The following is a 23,219-nucleotide window of genomic DNA, read 5'->3' as shown; positions in this document are numbered from 1 at the left end:
TTTTGAGACAGGGTTTCTCTGTAGCCTTGGAGGCTGTCCTGGAACTCACTTTGTAGACCAGGCTGGCCTCGAACTCACAGAGATCCACCTACCTCTGCCTCCCGAGTGTTGGGATTAAAGGTGTGCGCCACCAACGCCCAGCATGATTTACTTTTAAGAAGTGTGTGTGTGTGTGTGTGTGCGCGTGTGTGCGTGCGCGTGTTAAGTTGCAGATAGTTAAGAGCCACATGATGTGGGTGCTAGGAACCAAACTTGGGTCCTTTGTAAGAGCTCTATGCTCTTAACCATTGGCTGTCTCTATCTTCAGTTGTCATTTATATATACTCACTTGATGAACTTTTCAGCTTTTATTTAGAAATAATTTTGATTTTACAGAAAAAAATTCCCAATGAGAACAAATAATTGTTCCTAATCTTTTTACTTTTTCTCATTATACTTTACACACACACACACACACACACATACACACACACACACCTGTAAGGTATGTGTATCTTTTTCTTCTCACTTCAATATATACTTTGCAAGATTGGGGTATTTTTGTAGTCATTGTATAATTAATTACCTTACATAAGCTTAACAGTTCCATTCTCTCCAGAGTTCACTATTTTAATAGACCCAGAAGTGTTCTTTACAGGACACCCCCCCCACCAATATAAAATCCAGTTTATTAACTGTTAGATTTAATTGTCATGTTTCTTTAAGAGTCTTTAATCTGGAACATTTCGGCAACCTTTATTTTTTTCTTTTAAAAGTGTATTTAACAATTTCATACATGTGTATAATGATCCCAATTTCCCTTATCCTCACTCCCACCACACGCTGAAGTCCTACTTCTGACAAGCCCCTCCTACTTACTTTTCCTTTCTGATCACTGCATTTAGTTGTGGTTGCTTGCAGGAGTGTGAGTCTGGACCTATTTAGTTATGTATTGGAGCCTGGCAACTTAGTGACTGTACCACTGAAGAAAATGAATCTTTCTCCTCAGTGCATATTAATTACCCACAGTCCCTCAGGGAGCGATGGGGCTTAATGAGCTTGCTAGCCAGCCCTGATGAAATGATGCTGGGTCCAGGGTTGTGCAGGTTGTCACAGCCGTGGTGAATTGATGACTGTAGTGGCCACGCCATGTCCTTAGGACACTCTCACAGCAGTGCTTCCCAGCCTCTGTTGTTTGCATTGTTTCTGCCCTCTGCTGTGATGCTTCAGGGGAAAGATGATAGAGAGCATCCAGTTAGGAACAAGCACTTCATAGTCTCCGTACTCTGACCAGTCCTGAGTTATTGCATTCACCCTGCCTTTGCAAAAGGAAGCTTCTCTGGTGAAGTCTGAGAGCACCAGTCTGTGGGCAGAAGCATAAAGTCTAGTAGGCACTTTTAGACCGTGTCCATTCAGGGGCTGAAGAGATAGCTCAGCAACTAAGAGCACTGACCGCTCCTTCACACGGCCCTGGCTGGAGTCCTAGCTTCCACATGGCAGTTAACATCTGTCTGTAGCTTGAGTTCCAGAGGATCCCATAGCTCAGCAACTAAGAGCACTGACCGCTCCTTCACACGGCCCTGGCTGGAGTCCTAGCTTCCACATGGCAGTTAACATCTGTCTGTAGCTTGAGTTCCAGAGGATCCCACAGACACCAGGTATTCATGTAGTACTCAGATATGCTTGCACACACGTAGAAACATAGCCTTAAGAACAAACCCCCCCATGTCCATTTGGCAAAACTGTAGTAGGTTCTTCCCTGGGCCTATGACTGCCCTAGCTGTGGAGTTTTGTCTAGGTTCACAGTGCCAGACCTAAAGTTCCCAGCTGTGGAGGGGGCCTCACACCCAGCCAGAATGCTGTTGGCTGCCCCGCAATAGGTGTGCCATTATCACACACCAACAATAGGCGTGCCACTATCACATATCCCTGGGCGTGTCTCACCAGGCAGTCATTAGTGTCGCCTGTGGGACCCACAGCTGCATTAGGACCATTGGTGGCTTTTCTCCCCAGCAGCTACTGTAATACTTTGCAGTACTGTGAAAGTTATCCAGTAGGAAGGAAATGTCCAGCTCAGATACAACTGGATTACTTATTGTCTTGCATCCTGAGTACGTGATGTCTTCAGAAGTAGGATCTTAAAATGTTTGTAGTGGGCAACCAAGTACATCAGCAATACCTTGTAATGTTAGGGGTGCATGGGCCTCCCTGATTAATCTGACACTAGGATCTTTATTTCATAACGTTTGGCTACTGGGAGGAGCATTATCCACCACCTGTAGAAGGTGTTTTTATTTAAATTTATTTCTTATTATCTATTTACTTTAGAGATAGTGCCTAGGTGTGTTGCTCAGGCTCCTTTTTTTTTTTTTTTTTGGTTTTTTTTTTGGTTTTTCGAGACAGGGTTTCTCTGTATTGTTTTGGAGACTGTCCTGGAACTCGCTTTGTAGACCAGGCTGGCATGGAACTCACAGAGATCCGCCTGCCTCTGCCTCCCGAGTGCTGGGATTAAAGGCGTGTGCCACCAACGCCCGGCTGCTCAGGCTCCTTTTTTAAGTGGAAATCCCATACTTTAGCCTTCAGAGTGTTTTGCTTACAAGTCTATACCACTGTGCTTGGTATTTTATAGCATTATTATTTCTGAAAAGTGCTTTCATGTCTGTCTTCTCATTAGCATTTTTGGAGACAGGTCCATTCATGTCTTACTGGGGCTGTTATACTGTTAACTAGTCAGGGTCGTGACCATTGTTTTCACTACCTTGTGCTTGTTTGCTTCTGGTTTTGTTCCTTTTTTCCCTCCTGTAAATAGTACAGGGAGATACTTTTTACACCCTTGCAAATGATTAATATGGGGATCTACTTTTGGACCATGCAACTATCCTAGTTTTAATTTTATTTTATTCTGTGTGCATGCACGGTAACTGGACACCAGAAGAGAACATGAGATTCCCTGTAACTGGAGTTACAGACAGTTGTGGGTGTTGGGAACTGAACTCAGGACCTCTGGAAGAGGAGCCTAAGTACTGAGCCATTCCACAAAGCTCCATGCAACTGCCTTTTTTAAAATTGCCTTTATGCTTAGCATTTATTAATGAGTTTTGCCTTTAGTCTAATAGTAACAAAATAAAGATCTCTATTTCTAGCATTCTTTGCTTTTTATCACTTGACAGTGGATGTTTCCCTCTAAACAAGAGCGCTCCGTATTTATCTTACTATTATTGCTGTAGACGAATGGATTGTTCCTTCTGCTAATCATCAAGGTTGTATATTTGGTACTCATTTGTAGGGAAAAGGGGCCAGCCAAAGAAACACACCCTGAGCAGAGCCAAAAAACACACTTTGGCCCTGCAACCTGAACCAAAGAAATGAAACCTCACCCTGAAATCAGTGCCAAAGAAACACACTTTGTCTCTGGAATCAGAGCCAGTAAAATGCACCCTGGCCCTAAATTGAGAGCTGAAAGGCTAAAAAGGACCAGTGAAAGAAACACACTTTGGCCCTGAAACCAGGGCCAAATCTGACCCTAACCCTGGGCAGAAAACTAACCAATCCCTGAGCAGATTTAGCCATCCTAAACTCGGATTGAAATCTGATCAATCCCCTAGAAAAACTCTGCCCCCCAGTGTCTGATCAGCGTGTGGCTGTTCAGGCTGCCCGACTGTCCTCTGTCACCCTGGTAGAGGGCAGCCACCCTCCTGAATTCTTCCCTCCCAATAAATCTTGAATGAGGTTTGGTGAAGACCTCCTTTCACTGGAGAAGAAATGACCCAGAGCAGAGGGGAGCAGGGCTGTAACACTTTTTGCCCAGGGAAACCTTCCCATGCTAAGTGAAGTTGTTACACTCTGCTGTCTGGGGGACTGGAGCTGAACAGCCTCGCCTGGGAAACCCTCCTGCTGGAGCAGAGCTGATACACTAGGGAAGCCTCTCCCTGAAGTAGGGCTGTAAGCGGCTATGCCCTACTGTGACCTGGGGTATTTATTCCTTGGCTCCTGATTGCCAGAATGCCTTTCCATCTGAGCTGTGACACTCCATGTTCTTTGGCTCCTGAGTGCCATAAAAACCCCTCCCTGTCCATCCCATTGGATCCGTTGAAATGCCTACAATATTAGCTAGGGCTTGGCCCCTGACATTCAAACTGAGGTAGTGAAAAAGTACCTCACAGAGCTGGAGAGTTGAGTCAGCAGTTAAGAGCACACTCTGCTCTTGAAGAGGACCAGTGTTCAGTTCCTAGCACCCTTCACTCAGACTTGTTCTCGAGAGTGTGCACACACATACACACACTGAAAAATAAGATTTCCTCTGGGTGTGGTAGTGGGTTCCCAGGGGAGGCAGAGGCTACACAGAGAAACTCTGTCTTGAAAAACCTAAAGGTAAAATAAAGTGAAATATCTCTTTTAAACAGGCCTTATAGCTGGCCATGGTACTACATACCTTTGTTTCCTGAACTGGGAGGCAGGAGGATCTCTTGAGTTTGAGGCCAGCCAGAGCTACATAATGTGAGACTGTCTCAAAAACAAAAACAAAAGATGTGCCTTAAAATTATCTCCACTCTTGTGATTCCATCATAAGTTTAGTGTGAGATAGTTAACAATATAAAATTGCTAAAAATATCATGTATAATTTACATATATTGTTTCATGCATTTTTATGAGTTACCAATGTCAGGCAGTATAGTTACCCCTATTTAAACTTTTGGGAGAGAGCTAAAGATCAACTATTTGAGGGGGATGACTTAGTGGCTTAGTATGAGACTTGAGTTCGTATTTCTACACTCATAGAAGTGGGGCCATGTCAGTGTGTATCTGTAACCTTAGCACTGGGGCTGGAATAGATTATATGGGGTTGGTAGCCAGTCAGTCTAGCTAAAAGAGTGTTCAGAGAGAGGCCATCTCAAAAATTAGGTGAGCAAGAGAGGAAGACACCTGTGTTGACTTTTGTCCCCCACATGTATGCATGGGTGTATACACACACAACACACACACAGAAAACTAGCAAGAAAGAAAAAGTATCTGAAGCCGGGTGTGATAGTGCACGCCTATAATCTCAGCACTTGGGAAGCGGAGGCAGCAGGATTACACAATTAGGAGGAGCTAGAGAAGCTAGTGAGCACCAGACCAGCCAGACCTGTCACAAGCAAAAACTATCTAGAATCTGTGTAAGTATTAAATTCAGTAGGTAATCATAGCTCGGCTTGTTTCTTTTACCACCTTTTGTTTAGTTTCAATATTAAGGTTTTATGTTAGAAAGTTGCACTTAAAATTTTAAAATGGGAGGACGGGGAAGTGAATATGCTCCGGGTTCATAGTGTGAAATTCCCAAGTAATAAAAAATATCATGGAAAAATTTAAAATAGATTTAGTAATTTTAAATTTGGCTGTTTTATGTGAACTGACATGTACTTTTTGAAATTTTTATAGTGGGCAGAAATGGATCTGGAAAAAGCAACTTTTTTTATGGTAAGTACAGATTTTTGAATTTTAACTATATGAAGACTCAAATGTCTTTCCTTTTTTTTTTTAATTTTTATGTGTATTGATGTTTTGCCATGGGTGTCGGATCTCCTGGAACTAGAGTTAAAGACAGTTGTGAGCTACCATATGGATGCTGGGAATTGAACGTGGGTTCTCTAGAAGAACAGTCAGTGCTCTTAACTGCTGAGCCATCTCTCCAGTCCTCAAGTGTCTTTAATAGTTTATTAAAATGATTGATTTCTGAGATTGTGTCTGCAGGAAATCTAAGAAGTCATACATAGTTGGTTTAGTGTAATAAATTAGAATATGAGGATCTGAATTGTCTGTCTTCTGTTCGGCTTTGTGAGACAGCCAGAATACTTGTTCAATTATTTTTGCTAATAATGGCGAAACACTTGTTCAATTATTTTTGCTAATAATGGCTGTGTATATCTTGGATGGATCCTGAGAAAGGATAGAGCAGTGCAGTAAAAATACTGATACCTGTTTGAAGATGATAAAAATGTATTAAGAATAACATGAGAGATGACTCAGACAAGTCTTTTGAGAAGAAAAAAATCAGTGGAGTTGGACTATATAAAGAGGGGTTTTAATTGTTAGCTTAGTTGACAGTGCTTCTGCAAGCAGGGTTTGGCAGGAGTGAAGGTTTTGTTTCTTTACACATGTGTCTGAAGGACACTGAACGCCTATAATGGTTGTGATTTGGTGATGGTCAGAGAGCAGACTGAAGTAAGCGTGCATCTGAGATCCCAGGGAAAGGAGGACAGTGTGGGTCTCCCCGTCCCAGTCTGTCAAAGCACATGACAGCATCCTGAGTGCTCCTCCCTTGTGCTCTCACACTGACAGTATTTTAGAGGTCTCTTGAGTAGATCTCAACCAGAACAAGTAAATTAAAGCGTTCCATATCTTGGGCAGTAGTCTGTTGGTTAGGTGTTTTATGTGGAATGTGGGACTAGTTCTCACAGAAGCGGGGATTAAGCAGTGCAGGAGGGGCTGGGAATGTGAAGCAGGTCCTGTGTTTCTTAGTTTGCACAAACTGTTCAGCTATAGCAGTGCGTCATTGTGTTGTTATTAGGCAGACGGATCTATTTAGGCGATTAAAACCTCATGTGGCTTGTTTATGCAGTTTTATACAGTGCATGGCTTTATAATGTTCACCTAATTTATTAGTATAGTGTATACTTTTATTAGGGAGTAGACCTACCTTTTGCTTCCCTGATTTTTTTGATACTTGATTGTCTTTTATATTTCAGTGAAAGCTTAATTTATAATATCATCCTACCATATTAGTCTGATATCCTGGAAAATTGTCTGTAATCATTTTGTGTTTATGAAACAATCTGCAGTGTTTATTGCCTGATATGTTATATTCTATTAAGATAACGGGGTTATGAATACACTGTAAATCCTCCTTTAGAATGTACTAATAGCCTTGTTTTTGTGTTTTTTAGCAATCCAGTTTGTTCTCAGTGATGAATTTAGTCATCTCCGCCCGGAGCAGCGATTGGCTTTGTTGCATGTGAGTGAGACTCTTTAAGACATTGTTAAGTATTTTTAAACATTCCTTGTCAGTCTTTGTTTTGAAAGAAAATTGCTGGGCATGGCTGCTCACTGATTGCAGCTCTTGAAAGAAAGGCTGAAGCAGGATTGCCTTGAGTTTGAGGCCACGCAGGGCTTTCATAGTTCCAGGCCAGCTTGAGCTGCAGTGTGAGATCCTGTCTTTAAAAGGGGGTGGAGGAGACAGGACTGAAAAGATAGCTCGGTGGTTAAGAGCATTGGCTGCTCTTCCAGGGGCCTTGGCTCTGTTTCCAGCAGCAACATGGCAGCTCACAAGTGTCTGTGTCTCCTTCTGGCCTCTGGGCACCAGGCACACATGTGGTGTGTGATGCATGTGCTGGCCGAACCCCTGTACGTGCGAAGTAGAGATAAATACACTTTTAAAAGTTCAGGGCACAACCCCTGTGTGAGCATGATGTGTTAGTAAGTGTGCTGTTCTGTTGTAAAATCCAGTGTGCTACGTCAGCCACAGATAAAGCTCTAATAATTTCATAATAGTTAGAAGAAAGTTATATGTAACCAGCTGCGTGGTAAAGGGTACATGCGGGGCTACAACACTTAAGTGATCTGGGCCAAGGGCTAAGGATTTAGAGGAAGACTAAGACAGCAGCTCATTCTTGCAAGGAGAATGGCGTTTATTGTAGCAAGAGCAGAGCGTTAAATACCAGTAGCAGGCGGGGTGGAAAACTACTAAGGGCTACCAAGGTCAGGAGCTCACGTTCCCAGAGCCCTCTGGCAAAGGATGGGCAGACAACAGGAACTTGAATTTAGACGATAAGGATGGGTGGAAAATAGGAACTTGCATTCAGACTATACTGGGTAGAGGGGGCAAGAGGTATTTTGCTAGAAGTTCCTAGTCACAAGCTGGTCAGCAGACCCCCATGGGGGAAGAGTGCAACAGTTACAGAAATTTCTTCCATATGAACTTTTTCAGATTTTATTTTAAAAAACTGTTGTGTGAATGTACGTACATGGACCAAGGTGTATATATTACTGAGCCAGAAGACTTGGGGAGTGGGTTTGTCTTCTGTGGTCCCTGTGATTGAACTCACCAGCAAGCTTGTATAGCAAGCACTCTTACTTGGTGACCGTCCTGCCAGCCCTTCCCTTTTGCTTATTGAGACAGTTCACTGTTGCTCAGGATGACTTCATACTTATAATTCTTTTGCCTCCACTTCTCAAGTGCTGGAATTAGAGTTGTGAACCATTCCTAGTTACATAAGTTTCCTTTAAAATTTTTATTTGTGTGTATGTGTGTACATATGCATGTACCTGCCTGCTTCTCTGTTACCTGCATTAAATGAGTGAGAAACCAAAGAGGGCGATGGATTCATTGAAACTAGAATTACAGGTGGTTGTGAGACACCTGTGTGGGTGCTGGAGCCTGAACCCAGGTCCTCTGCAAGAACAGTAGGTGTTCTTAGCCACTGAGCCATCTCGTCAACCCATTTACATTTCTGTAAGACTATTGGTCCTAAAGACAGGTTTGCTGAGGACAAAGAAGAATTACAGATTGGGGAGCTTTATACACAGCTACAAGTTGAGGGCATAGAGAAATTACCATTGCGAACCTAATAAACTTTGTATTTAGTGCCTCTTCTCATTGTGGAAACGAGTGTTTAGGGCTAGTGATGCAGTTCAGGGTAGAATGCTTGCCCAGCATGTGTGAGGCCATAGATTTGATCCCTGCTGTTGTTTTTCTCTTTGTTCTTTGGGGGCTTGTTCTTACTTATGAATGTCTGGCCTTAGCTTAGCTTAAATCTAGTCAGTCTTTCTAACTTAAATTAGCCCATCTCTCTTCTACATTTTGTCTCTGGATTTTTACCTTTCTTTATTCTGTACGCCTCTCTTCCCTTCTTACTGTGTGGCTGACCTCTGGGGTCCTTTCCCTTTTTTTTTGCTCCTTCACCTTTTACTCTTTCTCCTTTTTATTCTCTCTGAATGTCAGCCCTGCCTATCCTCTCCTGTCTAGCTATTGGGTGTTCAGCTCTGTATTGGACTAATAGGTGTTTTAGACTGGCAGAGTAACACAGCTTTGCAGATGTAAACAAATGCACTGTAAAAGAATGTAGCACATCTTTGCGTCACAAATATTCCACAGCATAAACTAATGTAACACCTTTAAAGCTAATATTCCATAGCAGATTCCCAGCACTATAAAACAAAACCTGTAAGGAAAGTTGTTATAAATTTCATTTGGGTAAGAAATTATATATGACTAATGAGATACCATAATTTAGCTTGTTTACATATTGTGTATAATTAGTTTTAAGATGAGATAATAAGATTGTACAGTATACCTAAATGATGTTTCTTATATATAGGAAGTCCTTTGTAATCATGACTTTTTTTTTTCCTTTTTGTTTTGAATTTGTAGCCCAGTAATCAAAACTGATATCATATAGGACACTTGTTAGACTAATCAAATTGGCATTAAAAGAACTAATCTTTTAGATGGGGGAGGGTGTGTTTGGTTATGGGGTTAAAGGCCAGATGTCATGATCAGGTGTTTTCCTGTATTTCTGTCTGCATTTTATAGATGGGCCCTCACTGAGCTTGGAGCCCATCAGTTCCATTCAACTAGACTGGCTTGCCAGTGAGCTCCTAGGCAGATGCCTTTCTCTGCCCATTCTCCCCCCAATACTGGAGTCAAGGGATGCTGTTGTGCCCAGCATTTATGTGGGTACTATGGATCCAAACTCAGGATCCAAACTAGCCTTGCCTGCACTTTCCTATTTTCAGAAACTGTGTACTGATCTGATACAAAGAATGAGAGCCTAAGCTGAGTAGATGGATGGTAAATATCTGAACTTGGTGTGTAGTTGTGTCATAGGTGGTCTGAATGTGATACCTTAAATATGCATGTTTCTGTTAGCAGATTTAAAATCACAAACTATGCGTCATGTGTTTAGAAAACAGATATCCAGTAATCATCACATTATTTCTTAGGGTTCCTTTCTAGCATTAAGATGAGGCTACAAGAAAAGACCCTCAAGCTATATTGCAAATTGGTAGAATTAGGTGACTGCAGGCTATTGTGCCGTAATAAAGTGGCCTCCAGAATTAAACTTGAGTCTATCTGCAGTAGTGTTTTGTTACTGTGATAAAATGCCTGGTATACACAATTTAAGGGCAGAAAGATTTATTTTGGTTTATAGTGTCATAGGCTTCCATCCCTGGGCCTTGTTCTGTTGCTCAGAGTATCATGGGAGTAGGGATGCCTGACATGCTACTTATCTCATGGTGGACAAGAAACAGGTGGATGTTGAGGCGCACACCTTAATCCCAGTACTGGGGGGGCAGAGACAACGTGGGTCTCTGAGTTGAAGGCCAGCCAGGTTACTTAGTGAGATACTATCTCAGAAATTAAAAAGCAGTGCCAGAGACCTAGGCCATAGCAGCCCTCAGTGAGGCTCACTACACTATTTCTGGTTTGGCCCTGCTTCCTAAAGCAGTGGTCCCATGAAGGCCCAAAACTTCAGTATGAGTCTTCTGGTAGGGATACTTCATATCTGAACCATCACAATATTTTGATATTTTTCATATAGTTGTTACTCAGAATAAAAAGCCTTTCCTGTTTGGTAATCAGGATATGTACTAGTGTAGTATTAAGTTTTTCTCCATTGAGTCAGGCTTGTTATGCATTAAGCTTTGTATGTGTTGTGAGGAGCCTTTGTCTTGAGAAATGGGTCTTCCTGTGTAGCCTAGGCTGATGTGGAATTAAGGCAGTCTCCCTCCTTAGTCTTTCAGGTATTGAGCGTACAGGTGTGTGCCAGCGTGCCTGTCTGTGCTAGACTTTAAAATGGGTTTAAGTAGTATAAAATAACATTTAAGTTACAAATGCCCCATTTTTTTTCATGTTTCAGGAGGGTACAGGTCCTCGTGTTATTTCTGCTTTTGTGGAAATCATTTTTGATAATTCAGACAACCGGTTACCAGTAAGTGATAGTTAATTTTTTTAATAATAATGTTGGGAATTTTATGTAATGGTTTCAATGCTTAAAATTCAAAGCACTGAAGATTTATAATTTAGATTTATATTGCTAAAGTAAATAAGTAGTCTATGGATTTTGTGTTTAAATTTCAACAACTACTCTAGTAAACAAAGGATTATGTAAAGCAATTGTAAAAAAATTTTCCCTAAATATTCATAGTATCATCTTTAGAGAGATCGTTGAAATTCTAAAATAGTGTGATGGTGTGATGAAGGACTTTAAAATGAACTTATCTTAAAAAGTTGTCTACTTGACTGTCTTTGGGCTTTTATTTATTTATTTCTTAGATTGATAAAGAGGAAGTTTCACTTCGAAGAGTTATCGGTGCCAAAAAAGACCAGTATTTCCTAGATAAGAAGATGGTCACGTAAGCTTTTGTTTCTATGTTTCCAGTTAGTTTACAGGTTCATAAACACAAGGAGATGACTACCTGATACTTGGTAATTAGCTTTCAGTCTCAACATACAGTCCCGAGTTTCTCTGGAAGATGATTCAGTTTCTGATATGTAGTTCCTAATGCTGTGTTACTCAGTGCTAATTTGCTTGCTTATTGATGGTTGCTTTAAAATTATTTATCTAATTTTCATTGTTTATTAACAGGAAAAATGATGTGATGAATCTTCTTGAAAGTGCTGGATTTTCTCGAAGTAATCCCTATTACATTGTTAAACAAGGAAAGGTAAAACGATTGTATGTACTTCCTTGTAGAAATTACTTTTCTTGATAACAACTTCCCCTGAATGATTATTTTATATTGAAGTTAATGATTTTCAGGGTTATGAAGTACCAAATACATTTGGGTATTTTTGTTTGTTTGTTTTTACAGGTAGCCCTGGCTGTCCCAGAACTCATTATGTAGACTAGTCTCTCTGGCCTCAAACTAACAGAGATCCAATGCCTTCGCCTCCCTAGTGCTGTAATTACAGGCTTGTGCCATCACTAGGGACTAGCTTTATATTGAAAGAAGTATGCCAGTAGATTATTAGTGACCTAGTGAGGTGGAATTTATTGGAAAACGTTGGCTTTTAGAAGTTACAGTGATCATATCTAAGTCTATTACATAAGTTCTATAAAAATTATACTTGAAGTGGGGCAGTAATGGCACATGCCTTTAATCCCGGCACTTGTGAGGTAGAGGCAGGTGGGTCTCTGTAAGTTCCAGGACAGGTACTATTTCTACGCAGAGAAACCCTGTCTCAAAAAAACTAAAACTAATAAATAACAAAAAGAGAAGAAAAATTACATTTGAAAAAAGTTACTTCCCAAAAGTAATATTTCATTTAGTTTAAAAAGCTTGCATTGCAAGGAGCATACTATAATGCTATATACCATTTTCCCTTGAGTTTTTTTTTTAACATTTATTTATTTATTTATTAAGTATACAGTGTTTTGTTTGCATGTAACCCTGCAATGCCAGAAGAGGGCACCAGGTCTCATTACAGATGGTTGTGAGCCATTATGTGATTGCTGGGATTTGAACTCAGGATCTTTGGAAGAACAGCCAGTGCTCTTCACCTCTGAGCCATCTCTCCAGCCCATCCCTTGAGTTGTTTTTATCAGGTAGACTATAAACTCTGGCTGATTATTCTGTTGCTTCCTCATGTAATTTTCATCTCAGAACTTACCCTTTAGTAGATTTTTTTTCTTCCATTATTTATTTTCCTAGAGTATTGTTTGGTATGTGTACCTTTGAAAAACCGTTCTTAGCTCAGAACCATTTTTTTTTAATGTAAAAGTGTAAGAATAACAGTTTCTTTAATGCAATGGTAGTATTTTGATATCTAATGATTTGTATTAAGGCACATGCCATTTAGGTTGTACCATATTTGTCTATTAAAGCATATCATTCCTGTTATTTTTTTGTAATTCAAAATTTAAAAATTGTTATTGTGTGAATAGTATGTGGATACAGGTGCTACAGCTTACAGTTGGAGGTCAGAGAACAACTTTGTGGTAATTCTTGTTTTCTACCTTTATGTGGGTTCTGGGGATCAAACTCAGATTAGGTGTGTACCACAAACACTTGTATCCACTGAGCCATCTTGTCATACTCTCCCGTTATAGTTTACTTATTTAATATAGCCTTAAAGAAATCTGCAATGGGACTGGAGAGCCGGCTCAGTGAAGAGTGCTGACTGCTCTTGCAGGTGATCCAGGTTGGCTTCCTAGGACCCACGTGGTGTCTCATAGCCGTCTGTAACGCCAGTCCTTAGGAATACAGCAAGCGCACATACATGCAGGCTCAGACCTATAACACACAAACCTAAATAGTTTAAGAGTCTGTAATGGTTTCCCTTTATAAAAAATAATTTCTTCTGGGGCTGAAGAGCTGGCTCAGTGGTTATGAGCATTGGCTGCTCTTCCAGAGGACCTGTATTCAATTCTCAGCACCCACATGGCAGCTCACAACTGTCTGTAAGTCCAGTTTCAGGGAACCCTAACCCTCACAAGCACATACATGCAGGTAAAACATTGATGCTCATAAAATAAAAATTAAAAAAACAAAAAACACTTGGAACAGTGGTGTTCATCTTTTTTTTTTTTTTTGGTTTTTACGAGACAGGGTTTCTCTGTATTGTTTTGGAGGCTATCGGTCCAGCCCAGCCTCGAACTCACAGAGATCTGCCTGCCTCTGCCTCCCGAGTGCTGGGATTAAAGGCGTGCGCCACCACCGCCCGGCTATGGTGTTCATCTTTTATACATTTATTATATTGCCTAAGGGGAAAATGGTAGTATTTCATTTATAAGATAGTGATACTCATAAAAGAGACTGGTAGATAAAGGAGATAGGGAAATTGGCTATAGGGGCTGAGAGAAAACTGTTGGTAAGGTGTCTGCTGTATAAGTAGGACCATGTGTTTGGTGGTCTCTAGTACCCATGTGGACAGCCCAGTGCAGCAGCTCATTCTTGTGACACCAGTGCTGGAGAGGTAGAGATGGGCGGATTCCCAGGGCTTTCCAAAACAAGGTGGACAGCTCTTAAAGAATAGATCTTTGACTTCACAGGCATGTCTTCCCATGTACAGCTACACATACTTGAATATGCACACAAAAGAGAAATGGTATGGTCACTATATACATTATATTGATTTAATCATAATCTGCTAAAATTTAGCACATGCATTTTTGTATTTAAAGTCCTTTCAGAGCCCAGCATAGCGGTGCACTTCAGTAATCCCAGCACTTAGGGACAGAGGCAGGAGGACTGAATGTTTGAGGCCAGCTCCTAAGCTACATAGTGAGACTGGTCTTAAAAAGCGAAGAAAGAGAGCCTGGCATGGTAGTGCACGCCTCTAATCCCAGCACTCAGAAGGCAGAGGCAGATGGATCTGTAAGTCGGAGACTACGCTGGTCTATGTAAATGAGTTCCGGGACAGCCAGGGCTACATAAAGGAAGCCTGTCTCAAGAAGCTGAACAGTAAAGGAAAACCTAAACATTTGAAGGTAGAGTTCTTATTTTTGGGGGGGGGGGAGGGGTTCCGAGGCAGGGTTTCTCTGTATTTTTTTTTTTGGAGGCTGTCCTGGAACTTGCTGTGTAGACCAGGCTGGCCTCGAACTCACAGAGATCTGCCTGCCCCGGCCTCTCGAGTGGTGAGATTAAAAGTGTGTGCCACCAACACCCGACTGAGTTCTTATTCGTAAGGAGTAGTCATTAGTTAATAATTACTGCTTTTTCCGAAATTCTAGATCAACCAAATGGCAACAGCACCAGATTCTCAGAGATTAAAGCTGTTGAGAGAAGTAGCTGGTACTAGAGTATATGATGAGCGGAAAGAAGAAAGCATCTCTCTAATGAAAGAAACAGGTAAAACAAATACGCTCTACCTAATTTTGCTGTCAATTATTTTCTTGTTGTATTAATAATAGAAAGTGTTGTCTGGCTTCAGAAATACATTATATGGTGATTTTTGTGCATATTGAGTAAAGGGAAAATCAGTTTGAGGTAGTTTAAGGGTTGAGGTTTCTAGTATTTCATCTTTGAATAAAGATAATAAAAATAATAGGGCCTTGGCAAGTCAACCAATTTTTGACTCCAGCTTCCTCAGAAGTCTTACCAGTAAACTGGTGTGCTTTTCCCTCCCCTCCAGATATTGGAGTATCTCTTGTTACAAAGTTCTATATTGTTCAGAAAGAAGTAGATGTAGAATTTTAACTTTACTAGTATATTTTATTCTTTTCAAATGCTATAGCATGTCATGTAACAGCTTAGAGACAGTTTTACGTTCAAAGTCAGTAAACTGACATGGCTTTACACTCAATCTCTCTGGTCCCAAGACTTCTGTCTACAAACCCCTGTTTTGTAGATTATGACAGTTATCTTGTATGACAGTTAAGGTAATGTCATGCCTGGATTACAGTAAGTATTCATTGTATGGTAGCAGCATGCAGTGCCCAATGATAAATACTGCGGATTAGCAATGCTGGTGATAATTCTTTAATGTGGTGGAACAGCTCATTGGTGTGAAGAGGAAGTGTAAACTGAGGTAGGTCCTCTGCCACCCGTCAGAATGACTGTTAGTGTGTAACTTTGTTCTCCAGTGCTTTTTATTAAAAAAAACAAAAACTTACTGTTTTTACATCTTAGATTTCATTAGCGCATGATACCAATGAAATAATGCTATACTTCTAGGGGGTAATTTTAGTTTATATCTGAGAAGTGATATCCCATGAAAACTTCACCATCTTCTTTCCCTTGCTATTCTGAAGAGGGCAAACGGGAAAAAATCAACGAGCTGTTAAAATACATTGAAGAGCGGCTACACACTCTGGAGGAGGAGAAAGAGGAGCTGGCTCAGTACCAGAAGTGGGATAAGATGAGGCGTGCCCTGGAGTACACCATCTACAACCAGGAGCTCAATGAGACTCGGGCCAAACTTGACGAGGTAAGACGCGGCCTTTACATCACAGTTACTCTGCTTCCGGAGCATGGTAACTCAGTTACTCTCCATTGACCTTTTAGTGATTTTTAAATATGAACTTAAAGATGAAAACCTTTTACTTTACCAACCTAAAGGACATGCTTATGAAAATATAGAAAGCTTACAAAACTAAAAGCATAATAATGTTTTAAGTGTGTTATAAAATGTTAGATACAAAATGAGTTAGAAATAGTAGGTTGTTTTGTTTTTCAGCTTTCTGCTAAGCGAGAAACAAGTGGAGAGAAATCTAGACAATTAAGAGATGCCCAACAGGATGCAAGAGATAAAATGGAGGTAAGATTATAAATAAGCTTCAGATTCATATTCAGTGCTGCAAACTTTTTGTACCAGAATAGTGGGATGGTAACCATAAAGGGGAGTGACAGTGATTGGACATTGGAAAGCAATTGTTGTGTTAAGTTTTTAAGTGAAAGAAATAGATGGAGTCAGCAAAGTGGTGAGTAAGCTGCAGGCCAGTAGCCGGAGTCCATCCCTGGAACGCACATAAAAGTGAAAGGAGATAACGAATCCAGAAGGTTATCCTATATCCTGACATGCGCTCTGGGTCAGGTGCACTCTCGAGTGTGTGTGCATGTAGGCCCACAGATGTTTGTAAAGAGATGTAGGTGGTTGGTGGTGTCACGATCCTTCCACTGCTTCTGTTTCTGACTCATTTTCTCTTTCTGGTTAGGATATTGAGCGCCAGGTGAGAGAACTGAAAACAAAAATTTCAGCTATGAAAGAAGAAAAAGAGCAGCTCAGTGCTGAAAGACAAGAACAGATTAAGCAAAGGACCAAGTTGGAACTCAAAGCCAAGGATTTACAAGATGAGCTGGCAGGCAATAGTGAACAGAGGGTAAGTTGGTGAATAAAAGACAGTGCTGATGAGCTGCACGAGAGAAGATGACCTTTTCTGTGATGGCTAAGCTTTTGTGAGGTTTGGCACATTTGATTTGTACTCAAGTATCAACTTAGTAAGTGCTACTTTTATTAATGGTTTAGTTGTATAATTGACTTGTTTTCATGAGGAAATTTTTTTTTGCTGATGTATAAATTAAGCAGATTAAATTTTACTTGCTTTATTTACAGAAACGTTTATTAAAAGAGAGGCAGAAGCTGCTTGAAAAAATAGAAGAAAAGCAGAAAGAACTGGCAGAGACAGAACCTAAATTCAACAGTGTGAAAGAAAAAGAAGAGCGAGGAATTGCTAGGTCTGAGCTTTTCATCACCATTAGCCTTGCTGCGTAGTTGTTGCCAGTGGTGTCTGGGTGGCTCCAGGTTTGGTCCCTTGTTCAGAGAATTGGGAAGGAGGCGCACACTTTTAATCCCAGCACTCGGGAGGCAGAGGCAGGCGGATCTCTGTGAGTTTGAAGCTGGGCTGGACCGACAGCTTCGAAAACAACACAGAGAAACCCTGTCTCGTAAAAACCAAAAAAAAAAAAAAAAAAAAAAAAAACCAGCCAGTTATTTTACATAGAGCAAAGCAGAAATACACATTTGAACACAAGCAGGTAGTTATCAAGAGGTTGCTAAGGGGAATAACTTCCTTTGTTTGAAGTGGGGCATATGTGCATCTCAATGCAGGTAGGGGCCCTGGGGAGTAGAGCTCATGTTGCTAAGCTCCTGTATTTGCCTGCCTGAGTTCCTCTATAGAACCTACATAGCTGTGGGTTAAGAAGGTACTGGCATAATTAATAGGCAAAAATCATAGGCCCACTTTATGTAAGCAATGCTGTTTTTGTTTTTGAGATTGGATCTCGCCTTATAAGACTAGTTTGTATGTGCCATCATACCCATGACGCTTTTGTACCTGTAAGGTCTAGAGAACTTTTACTCAATACCCTGGGAGGTTGGACATGTCTTTTCTTTTTGGAGGACAGTCTTCTTTATAGCTCTAGCTAGCCTTGAACTCAGATCTGTCTGCCTCCTGGGTGCTGGGATTCCCGGCTTCACTCTTTTTATTGTGTGTGTGGTCATGCCATGAAGCAGGTGGAGGTCAGAAGAAAGTTTAAATTGGTTTTCTCCTGCTATATGGGTTGGGATGGAGCTATTACTAAGTTAGTCAGCAAGAATCTCTTCTTCCTCAGCCATCTCCTGTTGGCTGCTGCCACTGTCTGCTTAAAACAAAACAAAACAAAAACCCCTGAGGTTCTGAGAGATTATGGTATTTTTTGTTTTGTTTTTGTTTTTGAGACAGGATCTCATACAGCCCAGGGTAGCCTTCAACTCATTATGTAACTTAAACCTTGAACTTCTCATCCTCTTGACCCCACTTAGAAAGTGCTGGAATTACAGGCACCTGCACCATGTGTAATACCTTACCCAGTATTTATACAGGTCCTAGGGATGAACCCAGGGTTTGCATGCTAGGCAAGTATCTCTACCAAAGGATCTATGTCCCCAACTTAGTTCTGAGAGGTTAGATAACTTAGTTAAGAAACAATATCAACAAATCAGGCAGCATCTTTTTGAGGCTTGGTGGTGAGTCCTGGGCGGCTTGTGGTCTGAGACTGGCCTTGGGTAGCTCAGCTTCCAGTTTAGCTGGAGTCACAAGGTACCTGCCTTCATGCCAGATAAATAACATGGCTCTTTTTGAGTTTGTTTTTTTCCCATTCAGTGCTGTTTTAACTCAGTGTTCACTCATTCCTTGTGAGTTAGTGTAGTTTGCGTTTTTTCTGACATGCCTTGTAGATGCTCTTCCAGTCTTCTGTAACATTTTACTGTCACTGATATTTATATTAGTAGCCAACTGTTTCTTTGCCCATGTGAGGGTCTACCCTTTTTGTTTTATAGATACTTTATGTAATCAGAACATTTATGTTCTATATGTTAAAAACATATGATTTTTTAGGGTGTTTTACCATATAACTGAAAGTTCATGTATCAGTTAAATATAGTTAGAACATGTCTGAAAGTTTCTGAAGTGGGATAGTAGCGTTGTCTAGATTTAGTGACCAACCCAGACCTTGGGTCTCTGTAGAATCCTGATGAAGGGATTATTCTACTTGATTTCTAATTATAATACAATAAAGTTAGAAGACAGCTTTTTTTTTTGAAACACTTTTTAATTATATATTAGAAACAAGCTTCCTTCCCATGTCAGTCCCAGCTCCCTCTCCCTCCCCTCTGTGCCTGCTCCCTGAGGACAACTTTAAGAGTGTTTCTACCCTGTGGGTCCTGAGCCATCTCACCAGCCCTGAATTCTCCTGTAATGTAATTCCTAAAAGGGTAGTTTCTGTAGGACAATAATGATTACAATTACTTTATTTCTTGTCTTTGTAGATTGGCTCAAGCTACCCAGGAAAGAACTGACCTTTATGCAAAGCAGGGTCGAGGAAGCCAGTTTACATCAAAAGAAGAAAGAGACAAGTGGATTAAAAAGGAGCTGAAGTCTTTAGATCAGGCTATTAATGACAAAAAGAGACAGATTGCTGCTATCCATAAGGATTTGGAGGATACCGAGGCAAATAAAGAGAAAAATCTGGAGCAATATAATGTAAGAACAATTTTGCTTTTTTGGTTTAGTTTGAGACATTGTTCTACTCAGACTAGGTTTTTAGTAGCTTCTTTTATGTATAATCAATATATAATAATTGGACATACTTATGTCATTTGGTGAACTGTTATATATATACATATATATATGTATGTCTGCTTTTTGTTTCTATGGATTAAATTGATAATTTTTTTTCCATAGAAACTGGATCAGGATCTCAATGAAGTCAAAGCTCGAGTTGAAGAACTGGACAGAAAATACTATGAAGTAAAGAATAAGAAAGATGAACTGCAGAGTGAAAGGAAGTGAGTAGACTAAGATGCTGTGATTTTTACATGGTCTTTGTTTGGTTTCAGTATTTTTCTCTTAACTAAATGCTGTTCATGTCTCATTCTAACTCGTCAGTTACTTGTGGAGAGAGGAGAATGCAGAGCAGCAAGCCCTTGCCGCTAAACGGGAAGACCTGGAAAAGAAGCAGCAGCTTCTTAGAGCGGCGACAGGGAAGGTAGGCGGGGCTTCTTGTTTCCTGAGCCACCCATCAGTCAGGAAAGACATCACTCAGAAGTAGGAAGAAGTGGGATTATGTATGCAGGGTCTCTTTTATTTGCTTTCTACTTTTCTACTTTGCTCTGTTTGAGTTATAAGGTCTTACTGTGTAGCTCGGGCTGACCTCACACTCAGCTCCATGAGTTCAGGAATCACAGGTGTGTGCTGTCTTAACCTGGTTCACTACTTATTAATGAAAGCAATTTTGGTGTTGATAAAGAGTCCACTGTAAACCCCAGCATCATAGAACAGAAGCCATAGTAGTGTTAGATGTAGTTATTCTCTCTCAAGTGGATGACAGACCGGATGGTGTTTAATTTTTGGTAGTGTATCTAAGCAGTAGCATAATAGGCTCATGTCTTTCCAGCAGGAGTATCAACAATTGTCGATGCTAATATTTTTCACTAATTGGTTTACAGGCCATTTTAAACGGAATAGACAGCATAAACAAAGTGCTAGACCATTTTCGCCGAAAAGGAATAAACCAACATGTTCAAAATGGCTACCATGGCATTGTAATGAATAATTTTGAGTGTGAACCAGCTTTCTATACTTGTGTGGAGGTCACAGCTGGTAACAGGTGAGGCTTTGGGTTTGTTTTTTGTTTTGGTCTGACATTTAGGTGGGTTTTGTTGTTCCTCTTCTGAAGATGAAGAAATGAGAACACTCTAAAAGAAGTCTTGTAGTACAGTGTGCTTATCCTTAGTTCTGTGTTTAATTTTCTAATTAAAGAAGTTAGATGCTAGATACTTGTTTCTAGAACTTTATACTTTTGGGGCTCACCAGTTCATTAGAATGTCCTCAGTGTTTCTTCAGACAAATTTCTTAGTTGCATAGAAAAATGTGAAATGTTTGATCCTTAAATGCTTTAAACACCTTGCAGTCTGGTAGTAAAGATGCATCTCTCTCTGTTTGTTAGGTTATTTTATCACATTGTCGATTCAGATGAAGTCAGTACCAAGATTTTAATGGAGTTCAATAAAATGAATCTTCCTGGGGAGGTGACTTTTCTGCCTCTGAACAAGTTAGATGTGAGGGACACTGCCTATCCGGAAACCAATGTGAGTGTCTTGCTGAGCTGTTGTTATTATGACATCTGCTTCATGTGTTTTGGTGCTTAGGTATTTTACATTGGGATTCACTGATTGAGATTCACTGATCTGTAAGGTAAACATGCTTTCTTTGTGTGGAGTGTAGTTAATGCTGGGTTGGGTCAAGAAGGGAGAGGTCACAGCCAAGTAATGAAACAAATCATTGCTTATGTGTTTATCATCAGAGTGACAGACAGCAGTCAGTTTAGGAATTGGGGAAGAATTCCCAAGAAATGTGTCATACAAAAAGAATATATTGAGGTTTTTTTTTTTTTTTTTTTTTTTTTTGGATATGCTTTTGGGGAAGGAGATTGTCTTCTTTTGTATTTCAAGGCAGGGCTTTTCTATGTAACAGCCATAGCTGTCCTGGAACTTGCTCTGTAGACCAGGCTGGCCTCAAACTCAGAGATCAGTCTGCCTCTGTCCCTGCCTCCCCAGTGCTGGGATTAAAGGCATGTGCCACCACCGCTTGGCTTTGGGTATGTTTTTAAAACAGTTTAAAATAAGTTAAAAGTGTCTATTTCTGTTACTAGGTATATTTACTTTAAATGGATTACCAGCTTTGGAAATGTTAATTGCTTTGAGGTATTTGATCTAAGAATGCTGATTGTGTAACAAACTGTTGTGCTCTAGGAGTAAGGCTGAACCTATATTAGAACGATCAGTGATTTAAGTAGAATATTGAGTCTTTCTTGCTTTCAAATATACCAGTTTCACCTTTGAAGCTCTGGGGAGGAAACTTGAGGCTCGCAGATAATGACTTGAATGAAAAAGCAAAGCTGAGAAGGTGACTGGGTGGGTGAAGGCATGCACTCCAAGTCAGAGCATTCAAGGATGACCCCTGAACCCACCTTGTGGAAGGAGAAAACTGAGTCTTAAAAATTGTCCTGTGACCTCTACATGCATGTTGTGGCATGTCTACACAGGTACATACACACAAATACTGTGCAGAGGGAGAGAGTTTGAGATACATGTAGCTCATTGGAAGAAAGATGCTCTGGGTTTAGTCCTCACCATGACAGAAAGAGAATGGATGCAGTGTGGTTCTGTCTGTACAGTGTAAAGATAACAGGCCAGACACATAGAAGGTAGTGTAATTTGAATAGTGATCACCTTCAGTAGGTGACCACTATAGTATATTCCTTCTTGTGGTGTATGGTGGTTACCTTGATGTTCTCTCTGTAATTATTAAAAAGCCTTGTTCTGACTTTAGAAAAGAAAAAAGAGAAAGATGTGTATGTGTGTTTATGTACACTTGGAGGCCAGAAAATGTCTTCTTATCCCTTTCCACCATAATTTTTGAGAAGGGGTCACTTTACCAACCTAGACCTCGCTATTTGGCTAGATTGACTGGTCCTGTAAGCTCTAGGGATCTTACCTGTCCAGCCCCACATCCCCAGCGCCAGGTTACAGGTGTGCCACGTCTGGGTTTTTGTGCCAATGCTGGGGTCTGAATTCAGGAAGCCCTTTACCGGCTGAGCCATTCTCCTAGCCTGGAAAACAAGTATCTGAAAAAGTGTTTTTCTGAATGTCTCATTCAGGTGACTGAAGAAATAACTAGTTGTGTATTTTTACCTTTTATGTCACCAATACTTTCTCATCTTTCCATATATTCCCTCCCTCACTTCATCTTTACGACTTTATAAGGAAGGGACTGTTGATACAGTTGAACACATGGTAGGTCTTCACTAGATGACTTAAGTAAATGTTTCCTGGTGGCAGAGCGAGGAATTAACCTTTCTGGTCAGGTCAGCCTACAGTTGCTCTTCACAGTAACCAGTTGTTATTAACCCCTTGGTTACAGGGACAGAGTTTCCAGGCTAGTTCAGTACAATGCTTTTTTTCTAATGTCTTCTGTATAAAAACCAGTAATTTGTAATATGAGGCTACTTATATTTTTTATTTCATAAAGACATGGATAATAGTAGTAATTCTACAGTTTTTAATCAACTGTGTCACAGTATTTTTCCTAACAATGTTCATTGCAGGATGCTATTCCTATGATCAGTAAACTGAGGTACAACCCCAGGTTTGACAAAGCTTTCAAGCATGTATTTGGGAAGACACTCATCTGTCGGAGCATGGAAGTTTCCACTCAACTGGCTCGTGCTTTCACTATGGATTGTATTACTTTGGAAGGTTTGTAATCGTAATTAGCTTTAGA

General features: G+C 40.5%; 1 protein-coding gene across 1 annotated transcript in view; it reads left to right on the top strand.

The window, feature by feature from the left end:
• The window catches only part of Smc3 (structural maintenance of chromosomes 3), a 44,112-nt gene that overhangs the window by 6,262 nt on the left and 14,631 nt on the right, over positions 1-23,219 (top strand). The window contains exons 3-18 of the mRNA XM_005063461.4: positions 5,398-5,436; positions 6,903-6,970; positions 10,875-10,946; positions 11,291-11,370; positions 11,604-11,682; positions 14,691-14,808; positions 15,711-15,886; positions 16,136-16,216; positions 16,614-16,778; positions 17,012-17,133; positions 19,205-19,418; positions 19,620-19,723; positions 19,824-19,923; positions 20,384-20,544; positions 20,884-21,025; positions 23,044-23,194. Of these exons, the coding sequence (XP_005063518.1) occupies positions 5,398-5,436; positions 6,903-6,970; positions 10,875-10,946; positions 11,291-11,370; positions 11,604-11,682; positions 14,691-14,808; positions 15,711-15,886; positions 16,136-16,216; positions 16,614-16,778; positions 17,012-17,133; positions 19,205-19,418; positions 19,620-19,723; positions 19,824-19,923; positions 20,384-20,544; positions 20,884-21,025; positions 23,044-23,194 (1,872 nt within the window). The remainder of the gene's footprint in view (positions 1-5,397; positions 5,437-6,902; positions 6,971-10,874; positions 10,947-11,290; positions 11,371-11,603; positions 11,683-14,690; positions 14,809-15,710; positions 15,887-16,135; positions 16,217-16,613; positions 16,779-17,011; positions 17,134-19,204; positions 19,419-19,619; positions 19,724-19,823; positions 19,924-20,383; positions 20,545-20,883; positions 21,026-23,043; positions 23,195-23,219) is intronic.

The sequence above is a fragment of the Mesocricetus auratus genome, unplaced genomic scaffold (genome assembly GCF_017639785.1).
Source record: "Mesocricetus auratus isolate SY011 unplaced genomic scaffold, BCM_Maur_2.0 Super-Scaffold_4256, whole genome shotgun sequence".
NCBI classification, from domain to species: Eukaryota; Metazoa; Chordata; class Mammalia; order Rodentia; family Cricetidae; genus Mesocricetus; species Mesocricetus auratus.
This window is presented reverse-complemented; position numbering and strand designations above follow the sequence as displayed.